The sequence below is a fragment of the Lepisma saccharinum genome, chromosome 3 (genome assembly GCF_977018435.1).
Source record: "Lepisma saccharinum chromosome 3, izLepSacc3.1, whole genome shotgun sequence".
Taxonomy (NCBI): Eukaryota; Metazoa; Arthropoda; class Insecta; order Zygentoma; family Lepismatidae; genus Lepisma; species Lepisma saccharinum.
This window is the reverse complement of record NC_139231.1, coordinates 44,575,860-44,590,051: the sequence shown is the minus strand read 5'-3', so window position 1 is coordinate 44,590,051 and position 14,192 is coordinate 44,575,860. Positions and strand designations below refer to the sequence as shown.

Sequence of the window (14,192 nt, the reverse complement as noted above, 5' to 3'; positions counted from 1 at the left end):
CAATCAAGATTCTTTAGAGTTTTCACTTCTTTTCTGACAATGCTTTTGTAGCTGGCAATCCGGTTTGAATTAATGTTCGTTTCAAGTATGGATTAATCATGTACACACTAATCAGTCTATAATATTCCTTGGCAGGGTAAATTAACCTCAAATATTAGGAACGAATTAGAATTCCACCTGAAGACACTAAGAATTATAGTTAGTTTCCTTCCCCGAGTACCTATTATCAAGATGTATAGATAAAATCTACGAGCAGGTGGTACACATTAAACACAGTTTGAAGTTTGAAACGAAATTTCTCCTTCCAAATTAACGAGGGAGCGGGTTACCAAACGCCACTTCCAGTAAATGTACATAATAATCAGTACAGCGGTGCCTATGACAAATGTTCAGCTAGGTGTAATTGGACCATGCACACCAGCAACACCTGTACGGAAAAACAAATCATTACGGTGATTAAAGTAGAGAAAGCAGAAATGCAAAATTATTATCTAATTGCAGTGCCGCAAAGACGCTAAGTAATTGAATTGTTGCATTTCTCTTTCTTCGAAAACACAATTACGTCTATGTTCCGTTGCCCGTTCAATCGAACATTGACTCTAGGGGGCGTGGCTTACAAATAGCAATCAGGACAACTATTCTCTCTCGCACACAGTATTTCATGTAGCACTATCGGTACAACAAAGAATGTAATTATATTTTTATGGCTTTCCCGTTACGTTACAATGAACTTTAAAATACAATAGCAGCAAATAACCATACCACATATTTAAAAATGCCGTTTGTATGTAACGGAAGTGACTTAAGAGGAGTCATTCATGTGGTATTTAAGTGAAACAGAGGAAAATGAATGATTTATTTACTTCGCTTTTGCGCCACTTTTGGCTAATTTGCAAAGATGGGGATGAGTGGTGATATGATGAAATTAATGAATGGACACTCACAAACATCCATGCCCAAGCCAGGATTCGAACCCGGGACCCCTGGCGTCGTAGCGCGATGTGTTAACCACTCCGCCACGGTGGCCGGCAGAGGAAAATGATGAACGCTGTAATAAGCAAGGGTGCACAAGGTGAAACTATGTAGCACACCTTTCCTCCTTTTTCCGAATCGCGTATAGATGTCAGTTATACGAAAAGATGAGACAATGACAAAGTAAACAAAATACATATCAGCAGACCTGACAAATTTCTTGTGGGAAATGTGCAATTAATGAACTGAACACACTCATTAATCGGGCGAGGAAAAATGAAATAATCGTAACAAAATCTGGCGCCAGTAATTACGTTCTGGATATGAGTGTTCTTCGTGATTGTTACTTCATCAATCTCATGTAATCATCACAATGGTCTTTGTCGCAATTAATCAGAAATGTACAAGGTTACGTGACGAAAGTGCAACATACAATAACTAGCTCCTTCAAACTGACGTGCTTCTTGCGTCTGGCTGTGTACAAGGGCACAAATTGCATTTGTTTCACTATGGCCACAAATATTTTTTTGCAAAGGGGGATGATTTGTTTCGTTCCAAATTTGTTCTGAAACATATTTCTTATTAACTACTGCATATTAATCGGCACGTCAGAGAGAAGGGCATCCACTGAACCTGCATCTTATTAATTACACTGAGAAAACAATGTTGTGGAAATGGACAACCGTCTTGAGACGCAAAGCTCGTTTCTTGTACACAACGTGGGACATTAAACATACCATTTGTAAGGCTGTGTCTATTGTTGATGGTAACAATAACAAACGCAATATAATGTGTAACGATATCAGTTTTATGCTATGAAGGGTACGACTGTTATCTCTTCAGTGGTGCTTGTGCAAAGAAATATTTGTTTACCGTTCAGGGGATGACGTGCAACATTCCCCTTGTACCAATTTATTTGCTACAACGCGGGGAAACTTTCAGTGGGGCTTCACAAAACAATGTTTGTTCACACATCATTTTTCGAAAAAAAATTGTTACCAATAATAATAGAAAGCACGGCAGTGTCCATTAGGTAAGAAAGCTTTAGGCGAATACAAAAGTGAAACAAAATGAGAGCTGAAAGCAAACAGTAGATACTGGTATTTACCTTTATGATGTCTTAGATGATGTTTACCACAGCAAGGAGCTTCGTAGTAAATCCCGAAGTGGTTCTCGTAGTCAGCTAGCACAGCTTTGAAGACGCCCAGCTCAGAAAACACGCTGAGTACAACAACAAACCGGATCCAGCTGAACGCCATTGTCAGAGAACGCCGAACCAACAAAAAAAGAACTCCACAGCACCACTTTTACACACACAGAGAGCGAACAACACAAAGCCTTGCTATAAACAGTGGCTTCCCATCACTACTAGGTTTTCAACAGTAACGTATGCATCTCTTCGTGAAGTTTGATGAAGCACAGAAGAAAGGGAAAGTGGTTCTTTAAAAACAAAGGAGAATCACGTGTCGTGTGCAGCGTCGTTCACATCGGCTTGGGTCGGAGCGAGGCGGCGTACAACCACACACAGAGAATCCACACTGAATTGCTGCGAGGAAGTTAATGCCACCGAGGATCGGGAATGATCGGCTCGGTTCGGGTGACTTCGGGATGACGACGAGGCTCGGCCGGCTCTTCGTTGAAGCATCGGTCTCAGTCAGTGTTGCCAGGTCTACTGATTTCACAGGAGATTTCCTGATTTTCAGCACGATCTACTGATCTCCTGACAAGTTTCAAGAAAATGTGGAAATCTCCTGATTTTTTGCTTTCTTAAATATTTATAATGAACAATTATTTAAAAAAAATCGAAAGTTGATTTAAAATTTACATATTCAGCTGGTGGAATGCAAAGACCCATGAATATTTCGCAGAGAGAGAGAGAGAGAGGGGTTGGGCAGGAGGGTCATACCAGGCTTGATGATATTGGGAAAGACGCAAGGCTTCTTTAGCCCTTTGTGCATTGGGACTCCAAAACGGGTGTCCTAACTTTCCCCATCTGGTGCGGTTTTTGTCAAAGGGGAGGCAACTGGAAAGGTTACAACTAAATACCAATGTTGCCACCCACACATATGAATAAGTAAGTATTCAGTTTTATGGTAGTGTTTATTGCAAGAAAATGCCAGATACAGGTTCAGGTTTTTGACTCTGATAAAAAAGGGAGTCCATATTACAAATGCAGCCAAAGGTTATGGTTACAAAAGCTGTTAGTAAACTGTCGATTGATTGATTTGGTTTGTTTTTCTGCGCATTTCTTCCACTTTTGGCTAATCGCGAAGACGAGAATGAGTGATGATATGATGAAATTAATGAAGGGACAACCATGCCCAGACCGAGATTCGATACAGAGACGAGATCCCTGATGTCATAGCATTGTGCTAACCACTCAGCCACGGAGGTCGGCTTAGTAAACTGCTGTTGCAAACTTATACGTCGCAGTTTTATTTCTTCTTAATCATCTCTTAACTTAGAAATAATAGTTCATGTTTTAGAGCGTTGTTTTTTTTAAAGCTATTTCTTAGCGTAACTACCACTACAATTGCTCTTATGTCCCTTTATACTCAATCAATACTGTGGCGGTAGAAATTCTCTTTCCCGATTTTATACTAGGTAATCCTCGAATGCAAAAAGCTGATTTAATTAAAATTTACATTGTCTGGAGTGACTGTGGAAAAAGTTGAAGAAAAACCTGCGACTTGTCTAATACTGGGTCACGGGCAGGGTTGGCATGTTTAAAACAAAAGTGTTTAAAACACTTTGTTTTAAACGTTTAAAACACACGGCTTTGTTTTTTTTTACAAATGTTTTAAACGTTTAAAACAATGTGTTTTAAACATGTTTTTTTTACAAGTGTTTAAAACACATTTTGGTGGTAGATATTTTATAGTCTGTGATATTTTTTTGTTTGGCAACCCTGTTTTTCATTTAATCTGTGTCAATTAATCCGTGCTTTACAGGTCTCACTTATCACACAACACTTGAGCAACCTTATGTTCTGACATCACGGGAGAAAGCTTTTTAATTTTAGGCTAAATGCCTATGTTGTTAGGTTAGGCAGGCTAGCTATGTATGCACAAGGTAGCAAAATTGTTGTGCGACAAGAAAGGCCCGTGCTTTACTGTAGAAATCGAAACCTCTCAGTTCCTTGTTTCGTATCGTCCTGTAAGTTTGAGTCTGGTGGAAGTTTGAAATGGAAGCTAATTATCTAAATACACAATGCGTGATTTTGATCATGACGTGATTTTTTTCTTTTGCGATACGATACATTGGTCTGTATAACTGAATGAAGCGCAGATACTTACTTTTGGTAACATAATTTTGTACTTTGAAAGATAAATTCACCTGGAGAATCTGTTATGACACTGTTGTTGTTTTGTGCTATATAAACTGTTCAGGCAGCAGGAAATATTTCACCGTGATTTTTTCAGGACGAGGATAGTAATTCTATAATATTTAGTTTCTTGAAATTTAGATGAATATAAATCCTAACCTACTTCAGTAGTGGCGGAAAAAGGGGGCTATTACCCACAACTTTTGTGCCTGCAGACACGGGTGCCGACTTGTCAAAATTATTGGGGAGGGGGGCTCTTATCACTGAAATAAATTAATGAATGACTCACTCTCTCCCTTTTTTAAGTTTTGACCTCAGTGTTCGGAATCTCATAAAAGCTAGGGGTTTGCGGGATCCCGAAAAGTCAGGATCGGGATCGGGAAAAAAATTCCCGTTCCGATCCGGACTTCGGGAAATGATTTCCCGAATTTTCGGGATCCCGTGCATTCGGGAAATACCGAATGCTCATTTGAAAATGTCGCTATTTCCAGTGATGTGCCGTAGACTATAAGTTTACGTCTACATGCGTTGTCTACACGTAATCTACGCGTAGATTACATTGGGTTGTAGTTTACATAGACTACGTAAACAATCTAAAATTCATTAAAATTAATGTTCAAGGGTTTCATGAAAGGGAAGGGACACTTTCAACTAGATTGGTTCCTAACGAAATGAAAAGAATACTATTTACAACAAAATTTCTCTTTTCTTTTATTATCAACTATGGAAGAAGATAAATAGTATGCGAGAAACAACAACAGATGGCAGCCGTGAGGCAAAAGTGGTCTTTCCCCATAAAACACTACAATATTTCCTATATTAGGTTTCTTCCCATGTGAGAAATTGTTCGAATTTGGAAAAAAGGGTATGAAAAGTTCTCCTCACACATCAGCAACTGATACGTAGTAGAATTTTCTTTTAATTCCACGGCGCCCTTTGCTAAATTATCACCTTTCGCCATGTTGTTTACATAGATTACGTAATCTACGTGTAGAATGTAGACTATCGTTGTTTACGCGTAGACGCACATCACTGGTTATTTCTCGACGTTTTCTGCATTGTCAATTTCTGGAACTTACCGTAAATTGTTAGTTTTTAATCCAGAAATCACTTAAAGTGAAAATGACGTGTATAATTCGAGATTTTCAGAGCTTCGGGAAATTTTGAACATTTCCCGACTCAAATTTTTCCCGTCCCGATCCCGTTACTCACACCCTTAATAAAAGCCCATGAATTCCTCAAAAATATCATTTTTTTATTCACAGTTCGAATGCAGAATATTAATTGTTCACGGATGGATATGTCACAAGTTTCGTCAACCGTCAACCATAATAGCAAAATATTCCCGACTTTTATTATCTGCTACCACGGAGCTCAAAACAGATCTCCCTAATATATCAATGATCTCGTTCTGAATGTCATGCGAGAGCCATTTGTAGCCCGACCGTACCAACCAGTACCCTAGTTCATGCACATCGTCTTTTGAAACTCTTTTTTAGTAAAAATTTTAACAATACTCATAATTACATACTAGTTTATATACTAGTAATAAATCATGCGTTTTGCTGTCTCTGGTCATTGCCTTCCCAAAGTTGATGGTTTAGCGGTTTCAGCCCCCAAAGTTGATGGCCTAGAAAATTTTAAATGAGTATTAAAAGTTAAGTTCATGTGGCACAATTCAGAGTAAACTTTACAAGAGAAGCAAAATAATACATTAGATCCTCTTAAGCAAAATTATATGTGAGAATCTGCCCCATATTGTTAATATTGGGGGCTCGAGCCCCCCAAGCCCCATGCAGTCTGCGCCTATGCCTGCAGTAGAGGTGTGCGGGATTGCGAAAAGTCGGGACCGGGATCGGGAAAGAAAATTTCCGTCCCGATCCCGACTTCCGGAAATGACTTCCCGACTTTTTGGGATCCCAAGCAGTCTGGAAATTCCGAATGGACATTTTAAAACGTCGTCAATTCTAGACTTTCTCTGCATTGTGGTTTTGTACCAGAAGTGCAAAAACAAGCACTTAAGATGGAAATTACGGGTAGAATTCGAGATTTCAAGAGCTTTGGGAAATTTCGAACACACCCCGTTTCGAATATTTTCCGACTTTTTCGGGAAATTGAGAATTTTCCCCGTCCCGAATGTTGGGATTTAAAGAATTTCCCGTACCGACCCAAAAAATTCTGTCCCGCACACCCCTACCCTGCAGTATGGTAAACCTTATCTCCAAAGGTAAATAAACTATCCTTGTCGCCATTGTACTCATAAAAATGAGTATTTTTTCTCTTTAACGACTTTAAGTGTAATTTACTGGGAAAAGGTTGAATTTGTTTTGTTTAAAACAAACTGTTTTTTTGTTTAAAACATGTTTTTTTAAACTCATGTTTAAAACTATGTTTAAAACAAAAAAACATGTTTTAAACAAAAAAAAAACAGTTTGTTTTGTTCTTTTTAAAAAAAACACAAATTTTGCCAACCCTGGTCACGGGTTCGAATCCCGAACTGAGCGTGGGAGCTCTTTGTGAGTGTCCCTTCATCAATTTCACATCTTTACGATTAGTCGAAAGTGGCAGATGCGAAGTAAAATAGAACCAAATCAATCAACCAATCTGTCTAATACTGGTTGGTTACCTTCAGTGATTGAAATAAAAGTTTTAATTCGAGGATATTTCGGGGGTTCGGGCATGATAGCCCTCCTCCATTACCATTAATGCGAGTATGCTATGAATGTGTTGTTAAAAAAAATTACATCCTGTAACTTTGGCAAGTTTTAAATAAAAGCAATCTAAGGTGTTATCAGGTAGAGTATTTAAAAATATGTATCCCCGAATGCGTAGTGGCTGAAGCTCTAAATCTTAGTTAACACAAAAATCACGAAATGTTTCCATAAAGTTTTAAACGCCTGGTATATAAATCCAGTCAAAACTATTTATTTTCGAATATTTCTGAGAAATGAACAGAAAATCGAGGTCGGATTTTTTCCAGTAATGTCACAGCTTTTTTTCAAAGTGTTGGGGCAGTGCCGGCGATTAGGGAGGGGGGGGCAATACTCCCCCCCTCAGTTTTGGCACCCGATCGTCGCCACTGGTTGGGGGAAACTGTACCTTTACCTTAGGTCAATTAAGGGGGTGGGGTTATAGTACCCACAGATCGTACCCTTTGAAGTGCAAATTCATAATAAAATTTGTATTGACATGACAGTAATAAATTTATCTTTCGACATCTAAAATTAATAATTAACGTTCAATAATGATAGTGGAAAGCTTTTCCCAATCTACCCCCCCCCCCAGAACGTTGATAATACGCTATTATTAGTTCTTCTGATTTTTAAGCAGATCTCCTGATTTTCCAGGGGACGATCTCCCGATTTTTGAAAATCTGACCTGGCAACGCTGGTCTCAGTTGACGGTTGTTTGCGGGTGAATGTTGTCGCTGCTAGGGGGAAGACCTTGACATCCAACAGACAATGAACGCGTAGGTTCGCGAAACTTTTTATTTTTATTTCTTGACATACCAACGAAGCAAGCAAGTTACACTAAGAAAATCTTGAAACGTTTCGGTAAATGTACTGTTCAGGAGATTCCACATTGGACGGATTTTGTGGGAGGGGCAAGGGGGCACGTCCCCTTACGAAAATGATGACTAAATACTATAAAAAGTAAGGAAGCATTGTATGGCAGCCAACAAAAAATGTTCAAGCAATCCATTTACACAAAATAAAATAATAAAACGAAGTCTAGTACAAACACATTACTCTGGACGCCGGAAATCGTACCCGGGACCTATTATCTACATCTACATCTATTATTATTATTATTATCTATTATCTACATCGTATATGTTCGATGTATATGACAGTTCCTCCTAAAGCAATGCATTCTCAAACCGATCTCTTTATTTCTGTAGTACTGTTTGAGCGTCACTTTTCCGACACTTTTAGCTAACCGCGACGATGAGGATGAGTGATGATATGATGAACCTGATGAAGGGACTCTCGTAAAGCTCGGATTCCCACCCGGGAACCCTTGGCGTTGTATCGTGCTGTGCTAACCGCTCCGCTACGAAGGTCGGCTTCTTTAGTAAACCATTGTTAATGCACATAACGTAGAAATACGTACTTCTATTTCACAAACATCTATTAATAGTATCACTTTATAATTAGAGGGTCCTAGGTTCGTTTCCTGGTGGAGATGTGCCACATTGTACTGTGGTTCGGATTCCACTTTGAAGATCCAGTCCGGATTAGTTTATTGATTGATTTGGTTTATTTTACTTCGCATTTCTGCCGCTTTTGGCTAATCACGAAGATGAAGATGGTTGATGATATGATGAAATTGATGAAGGGACATACATAAAGAACACCCGTGTCCAGGCCGGGATTCGAACCCGGCACCCCTGGCGTCGTAGCGCGCTAACCACTCCGCCACGCAGGTCGGCCCGACTAATTTATCTAACCACAAATTGGACCGAAGACGGATCCTTGTAATTGTTTTGATGTGAATATGAGGATGTTTTTAATTGACAGAAAAGTGTGCACATTATATTTCCAATGTTATATCTTACACGCTTACAGAATAACTTGTGCCCCTCCCAGGAACAAATTCTAGATCTACCTATGGGTCACAGGTTGAAAATCCACAGTCGATTATCCTTGGCCTGGAGAGTTTTCCGTAGTACTTCTCAGGGATATTTCACACCCAAGCGGCACGTGTCGCCTGTCGCTTGTTACTTCCATAATTTCCTCAATCATTTGAGGCAAATACCGGGATGACAATTTTTTTTTAAATGTCAAAATTTCTACTTCTATTTTTAGAAATAAAATCAGTTTCCACGCTTACCAAAATAAAGGTTTATTTGATTACAAACGTTTCTATTCAATTAGCAAAACATTGCATAATCATTTTGATACATCTTCATTTGATATTTTTAGCATTCATACTATCCATAGCCATATCGTGAACCTTAATATTATGATACATGTAAGATAGGGTAAATGATTAGAGAATGTACTTGACTGCGCCCAAATATTATTTTACAAAATTGGCGTCACTAACTCTAACATCATAAGGTGGAGATTCACAACTCTCTACTCAACGTCTCGCCTCGTCGAGATTAACCTAGTGGTACAAATAAGCGACGTTAATTAAAATCACCACCACACCACAGTGGCGTGCCCACAGTGGGATAATTGAAACTTCCCCATTTGACCCGACTTGCCAAATTAACAAAGGAAGTCACAATAGTGAGAAGATAGTAAATTTAACAATTTGCTACTGACAAAAAACTTTAACTTCGCGACAAAATTCCTGAGCATACCACTTGAAAAGGGCACGATGACAGGCATTAAAAAACATACAATATGCATTAACTTGTAACAATGTGAATAATGACAAGTAGGCCTATAAACTTCAAAATCTCTAATTCGAAATTTACTATTTTTCATAATATTAACAACCTTTCCCCAGAACCATGGTCAGAATTCTAGAGGTGGGTGAGCAACTTTTTGTTTTCAGGGTTGACAAATATGTCGGGTATAAATTTGATTTTTTTTTTTACTCATATAAAACCACACACATTAGTATTTGCAGGGTTCACTACAGTTTCGTATTTTTTTTTCAAAACAAAACAATCTAATTAATTACAATTTTTTTATGATTTACAATCTAGGTGAACACTTATGCTATCATATTACTGACTTATTAATAGTTTACAAATTTGTTTTCGAATCTTGCACCTTGTTGCCTCTCAAGCAGTCTGTCAAAATGTAACTTTAAAAAACTGCAAGAATCAATGCTGTACTTATGAAAATTGAAATATTCAATGGTGGCTTGATAACACCCAACACAGTATACAAGCAAAATATTTCTATTTCCCGCAAGAACTTGAAAACTACGTACAGAAAGAAGGTTGGGCTGCCGCATCCACGACTCCATTCAATCTGGCATATAGACGGCCAGGAATGGTAGTACTGCATTGGGTCCCAGGTAGCAGCATTAATCATTGAAAAAACCGAACGTCCGCATTTGACCTGCCGTCCCCGTTTTGGACGACCTTTCCCTACTTTAAAAACGGCCATGATCATTTTTCTACGGTAGTGGGATGACATCGCGAATTAAGAGTCCCAGACCGTCATTGTTCCAGCACTTACGAATAATAAGCTCTCACTTCTCAACTAACTTCCTAAACACAAGTATTTTCATTTTGCTTGCTTACTTTCCCCCTTACATGTTGCCAACCCTTGACGATATCTTGTCCTTTCACGTATATTAAGAACATTTATATATTTTTACATAATATTAATTTGTATTAGTCTTAAGTATATCACACCAAGCACTATTGTGTCAATTAATTTGTGTATCCTTTGTGTATTTTATTTTTCCTTTTTTTTTAGTGTGTAGACGAGCCATTGTTCTCAATTTTATATTTGTTCTTTCTGTATCTTCTTTATGTTTCTTTCGTTCTTCATCTCTTTGTTTGTTTGTTTGTTATTTGTACAAGCAATTAGTATATAGTATGTATATGCATCCATTGGGGTTAGGTGGTAGAACAGCCGCAGGCTTAACCTCGCCCTTTAATAAAGGAAAATTGAAATTGAAATTGCTCCAGTCAAGATTTTAGAGTGAACTGAAACCTCACGAATTTGCTGAAGCAAATTTAAGGCAAAGTCAAGGCTCCAATAATGACACAGGTTTGGTAACTGTGAATAGTTGACTGAAAAATTGACGTTCTTAAACCGTTAATTTAAGACGTCACCCAACTGCTGTTAAAAAAGTGATCATGACCATTTTTAAAGTATTCTTTTCAATAGCGGTGGCGCCAGGATCAATCATCTAAGGGTGTTGAGGGGTGCGATGTTGAAAATAATGAATAGTACATGTACTGTATAATTTAGACACTACATCAAATACCAATGAAAGTTTAGTATGGTCCTATGAAAGTATGGCAATGAAATTGAAAACTACTAGTGACAACTTTCATTTTTCTTGCTTGATTTTACCACAGCATCATGTACAGGGAAGTAAATTCGCCTTCCCTTTCAAGTAAGCATTAATGCGTTTCCTGTAGTACATATACAATAATAGTGGTCTTCCTTCAGTACCTAACATTCTACGCTCAGTATGGGAAATGGTTTTCATATGTCACATGAAACTGTAAAGGTTGTAAGTGTTTACGGTTGAATTAACGAAACACATTTAGTTAGGCTTTCTGGTAACAGCACGAAAAAAATAGTTGCATTCACTAAATTTGGTAATTTCGAATAAATTATTTCGTAACCATTATCAAATGTGCACGATCAGTAAATATATCACTGGTGAGTAATCATGAAATTTGTTTATCGGCTATTTAACCGTTTGGTTGTCATAAACTATTTTTTGTTTATTTCAAACTTTTTCTCTGTGAAGAGTCAACAGTATTTTCGGCTTAAAATGGGTTATGAGAGGTATGCGGAAGAAAATTAAGGGGTGCTCAAGCACCCCTTCATGCCCCCCTCCTTTCTGGTGACGCCACTGTTCTTCAAAGAAGAGTAACGATAAGTAAATCGAAAAACACTAACGTGATGTTAAACAAGGTGATCGAACAACGAATATGATCGTATAAAATCTACAAAACACCAGGGAAAAACCGAAATGTTGCAGCTAAAATTTAGGACCAACTTCAGGGGAACGGATTTGGTTCTGCAAAACCAGAGTCCCGGTACATTACTTTAAACTCACAACCTCTAAACGTATCTCAGCAAAAACATGAATCTGCTGGGAAAAAAAATCGGCACACGAACAAACAAACAAAAAAAGTATTAAAAAAAACCGTCGCAGTTGCGCCATACAAAACACATGTGACGCTGGTTTATTTTATTATTTATTCTTTTCCCGTTATTTACACAAGCTACAAAACAAACGGTACTTGTACATTGGTTTAAAATTTACATCCGCATCAGAGGCCCACCAGATGTGGTCTGTCAAAGCTTTTAATTTGGATTTCCCCAATTATTACTCGGCGCATACGTTTCCCATGCCAACGCATCGGGAGGCCGGTTAAAAAAAAAAGAAAAAAAAAGAGGAACGGAACTGATGTTCAGCCTCCCCCTCCTCCCACCTCTTCAGATTCCATTTCATCTCATTTGCGTAATGAACAAATAGCCTCCACATAAAACATCCCATTTTCGTGGTCCTGTTCTGTTCGCGTGCTCCACGAGTATTAATTCCCTCCCCACCCACCCTACCTCACCCTCACACACCAACCCCGTCATATCTGTAATAAATAGTTGGATATGCATTATGTTATTTTGTGAAACGGTCCTCCAAAGGTAACAAGCGTACAGTACGCTCTTGGGTGCTGTTCGTTACCGCGTTCGTGGATGTTTTGCGAGTTCCGCTTTGTGCACTAACTCGTGCAGGAGCGCAAAGTGGAATATAATTCGGTTTTGGTCAATGGCGGATATGGAGTTATTGCCACTCATAGCTTACCGCTACAAAATATTGATGATCATTAATGGAACGATATTTCTCTATTATTAAAACCATCGAAGCAGTAGATCGTGTGGTATGAATCAGGCGTCTAAATTAAGTAAATTCAATCGAAGGATTTAATTCCAAAAGAATCGATTTTTTGGCAAATAAGTGTTGTTCATACTTTCTCAAAGCGATTCAGATTATTTATTTCATTCGAAGTAACCGATTCATCTCAGTCCGAAGAGAAGATCTCCCGGTGTCCAGTATCGGTAACGATGGACAAGTCAAATCACCCGAACCACAAAGAGACGATGTGTCAAGTTCGCCGAATTTCGAACAGATAATGCGTCAAGTAACGCGAACATCGTACAAACGATGCCTCAAGTCACGCGAATCTCGACCAATGAGGTTGTGACTGGTATCTTCAACGCTGAATGTTTCACTGGGATCAAGAAAGCTGGGTTCGTCACTGGCATTTCGAACAATGGACCCGTCACATAAAATTCTAATAATAGATCCAGCGCCAGAATGTCAAACAATGGATTCCTCACCAAAATTTTACAAAATAGTTCCATCACTCGAATTTGACAATAAATTCGTCGCCCAAATCTCGAACAATAGACTCGTGGCCCGAATCTCGAGCAATGGACTCGTGGCCCGAATCTCGAACAATGAATTCGTGGCCCGAATCTCGAACAATTGAATCGTCGCTCGAATCCTAAACAATGGACTCGTCGCACAATCTGGAATAATGGACTAGTCACCCGAAATCTCGAAAAATGGACTTGTCACCCGAATCCCAATCCCGAACAATGGACTCGTCGCCTCGATTTCGAACAATAAACTCGTCGCCCCAATCTCCTGCAATGGACTCGTCGACCCAATCTCTTGCAATGGACTCGTCGATCCAATCGCCTGCAATGGACTCGTCGACCCAATCGCCTGCAATGGACTCGTCGACCCCAATCGCCTGCAATGGACTCGTCGACCCCAATCGCCTGCAATGGACTCGTCGACGCAATCGCCTGCAATGGACTCGTCGTCCCAATCGCCTGCAATGGACTCGTCGTCCCATTCACCTGCAATGGACTCGTCGACCCAATCACCTGCAATGGACTCGTCGACCCAATCACCTGCAATGAACTCTTCGACCCAATCGCCTGTAATGGACTCGTCGACCCAATCGCCTGCAATGGACTCGTCGACGCAATCGCCTGCAATGGACTCGTCGCCCCAATCGCCTTGCAATGGGACTCGTCAGCCCAATCTTGCACAACACAATCGACTCGTTGCCCAAACCAATTAATATTTGAATCAGTTCATTTATAATTTAGACAAAGTTTGAAACCACTAAACAACGAGCTAGGAACGTTTTCCAGCTTAAGACCTTCAACATATGACCACACGGGAGAACACCTAACAAAACAATGCTTTATTACTCTTTCCCGCT

General features: G+C 39.2%; 1 protein-coding gene across 3 annotated transcripts in view; it reads right to left on the bottom strand.

Moving 5' to 3' along the window:
* Sema2a (Semaphorin 2a) overlaps nucleotides 1-14,192 on the bottom strand; it is a 1,542,453-nt gene that overhangs the window by 512,004 nt on the left and 1,016,257 nt on the right. The window contains exon 1 of one of the 3 annotated variants that reach the window (XM_083118493.1): nucleotides 2,081-2,485. The exons of the other annotated variants lie outside the window; for them this stretch is intronic. Coding sequence (XP_082974619.1) covers nucleotides 2,081-2,231 — 151 coding nt within the window. The 5' untranslated portion in view covers nucleotides 2,232-2,485. Of the gene's footprint in view, nucleotides 1-2,080; nucleotides 2,486-14,192 lie in introns of those variants that run through there. 3 annotated transcript variants of the gene reach the window in all.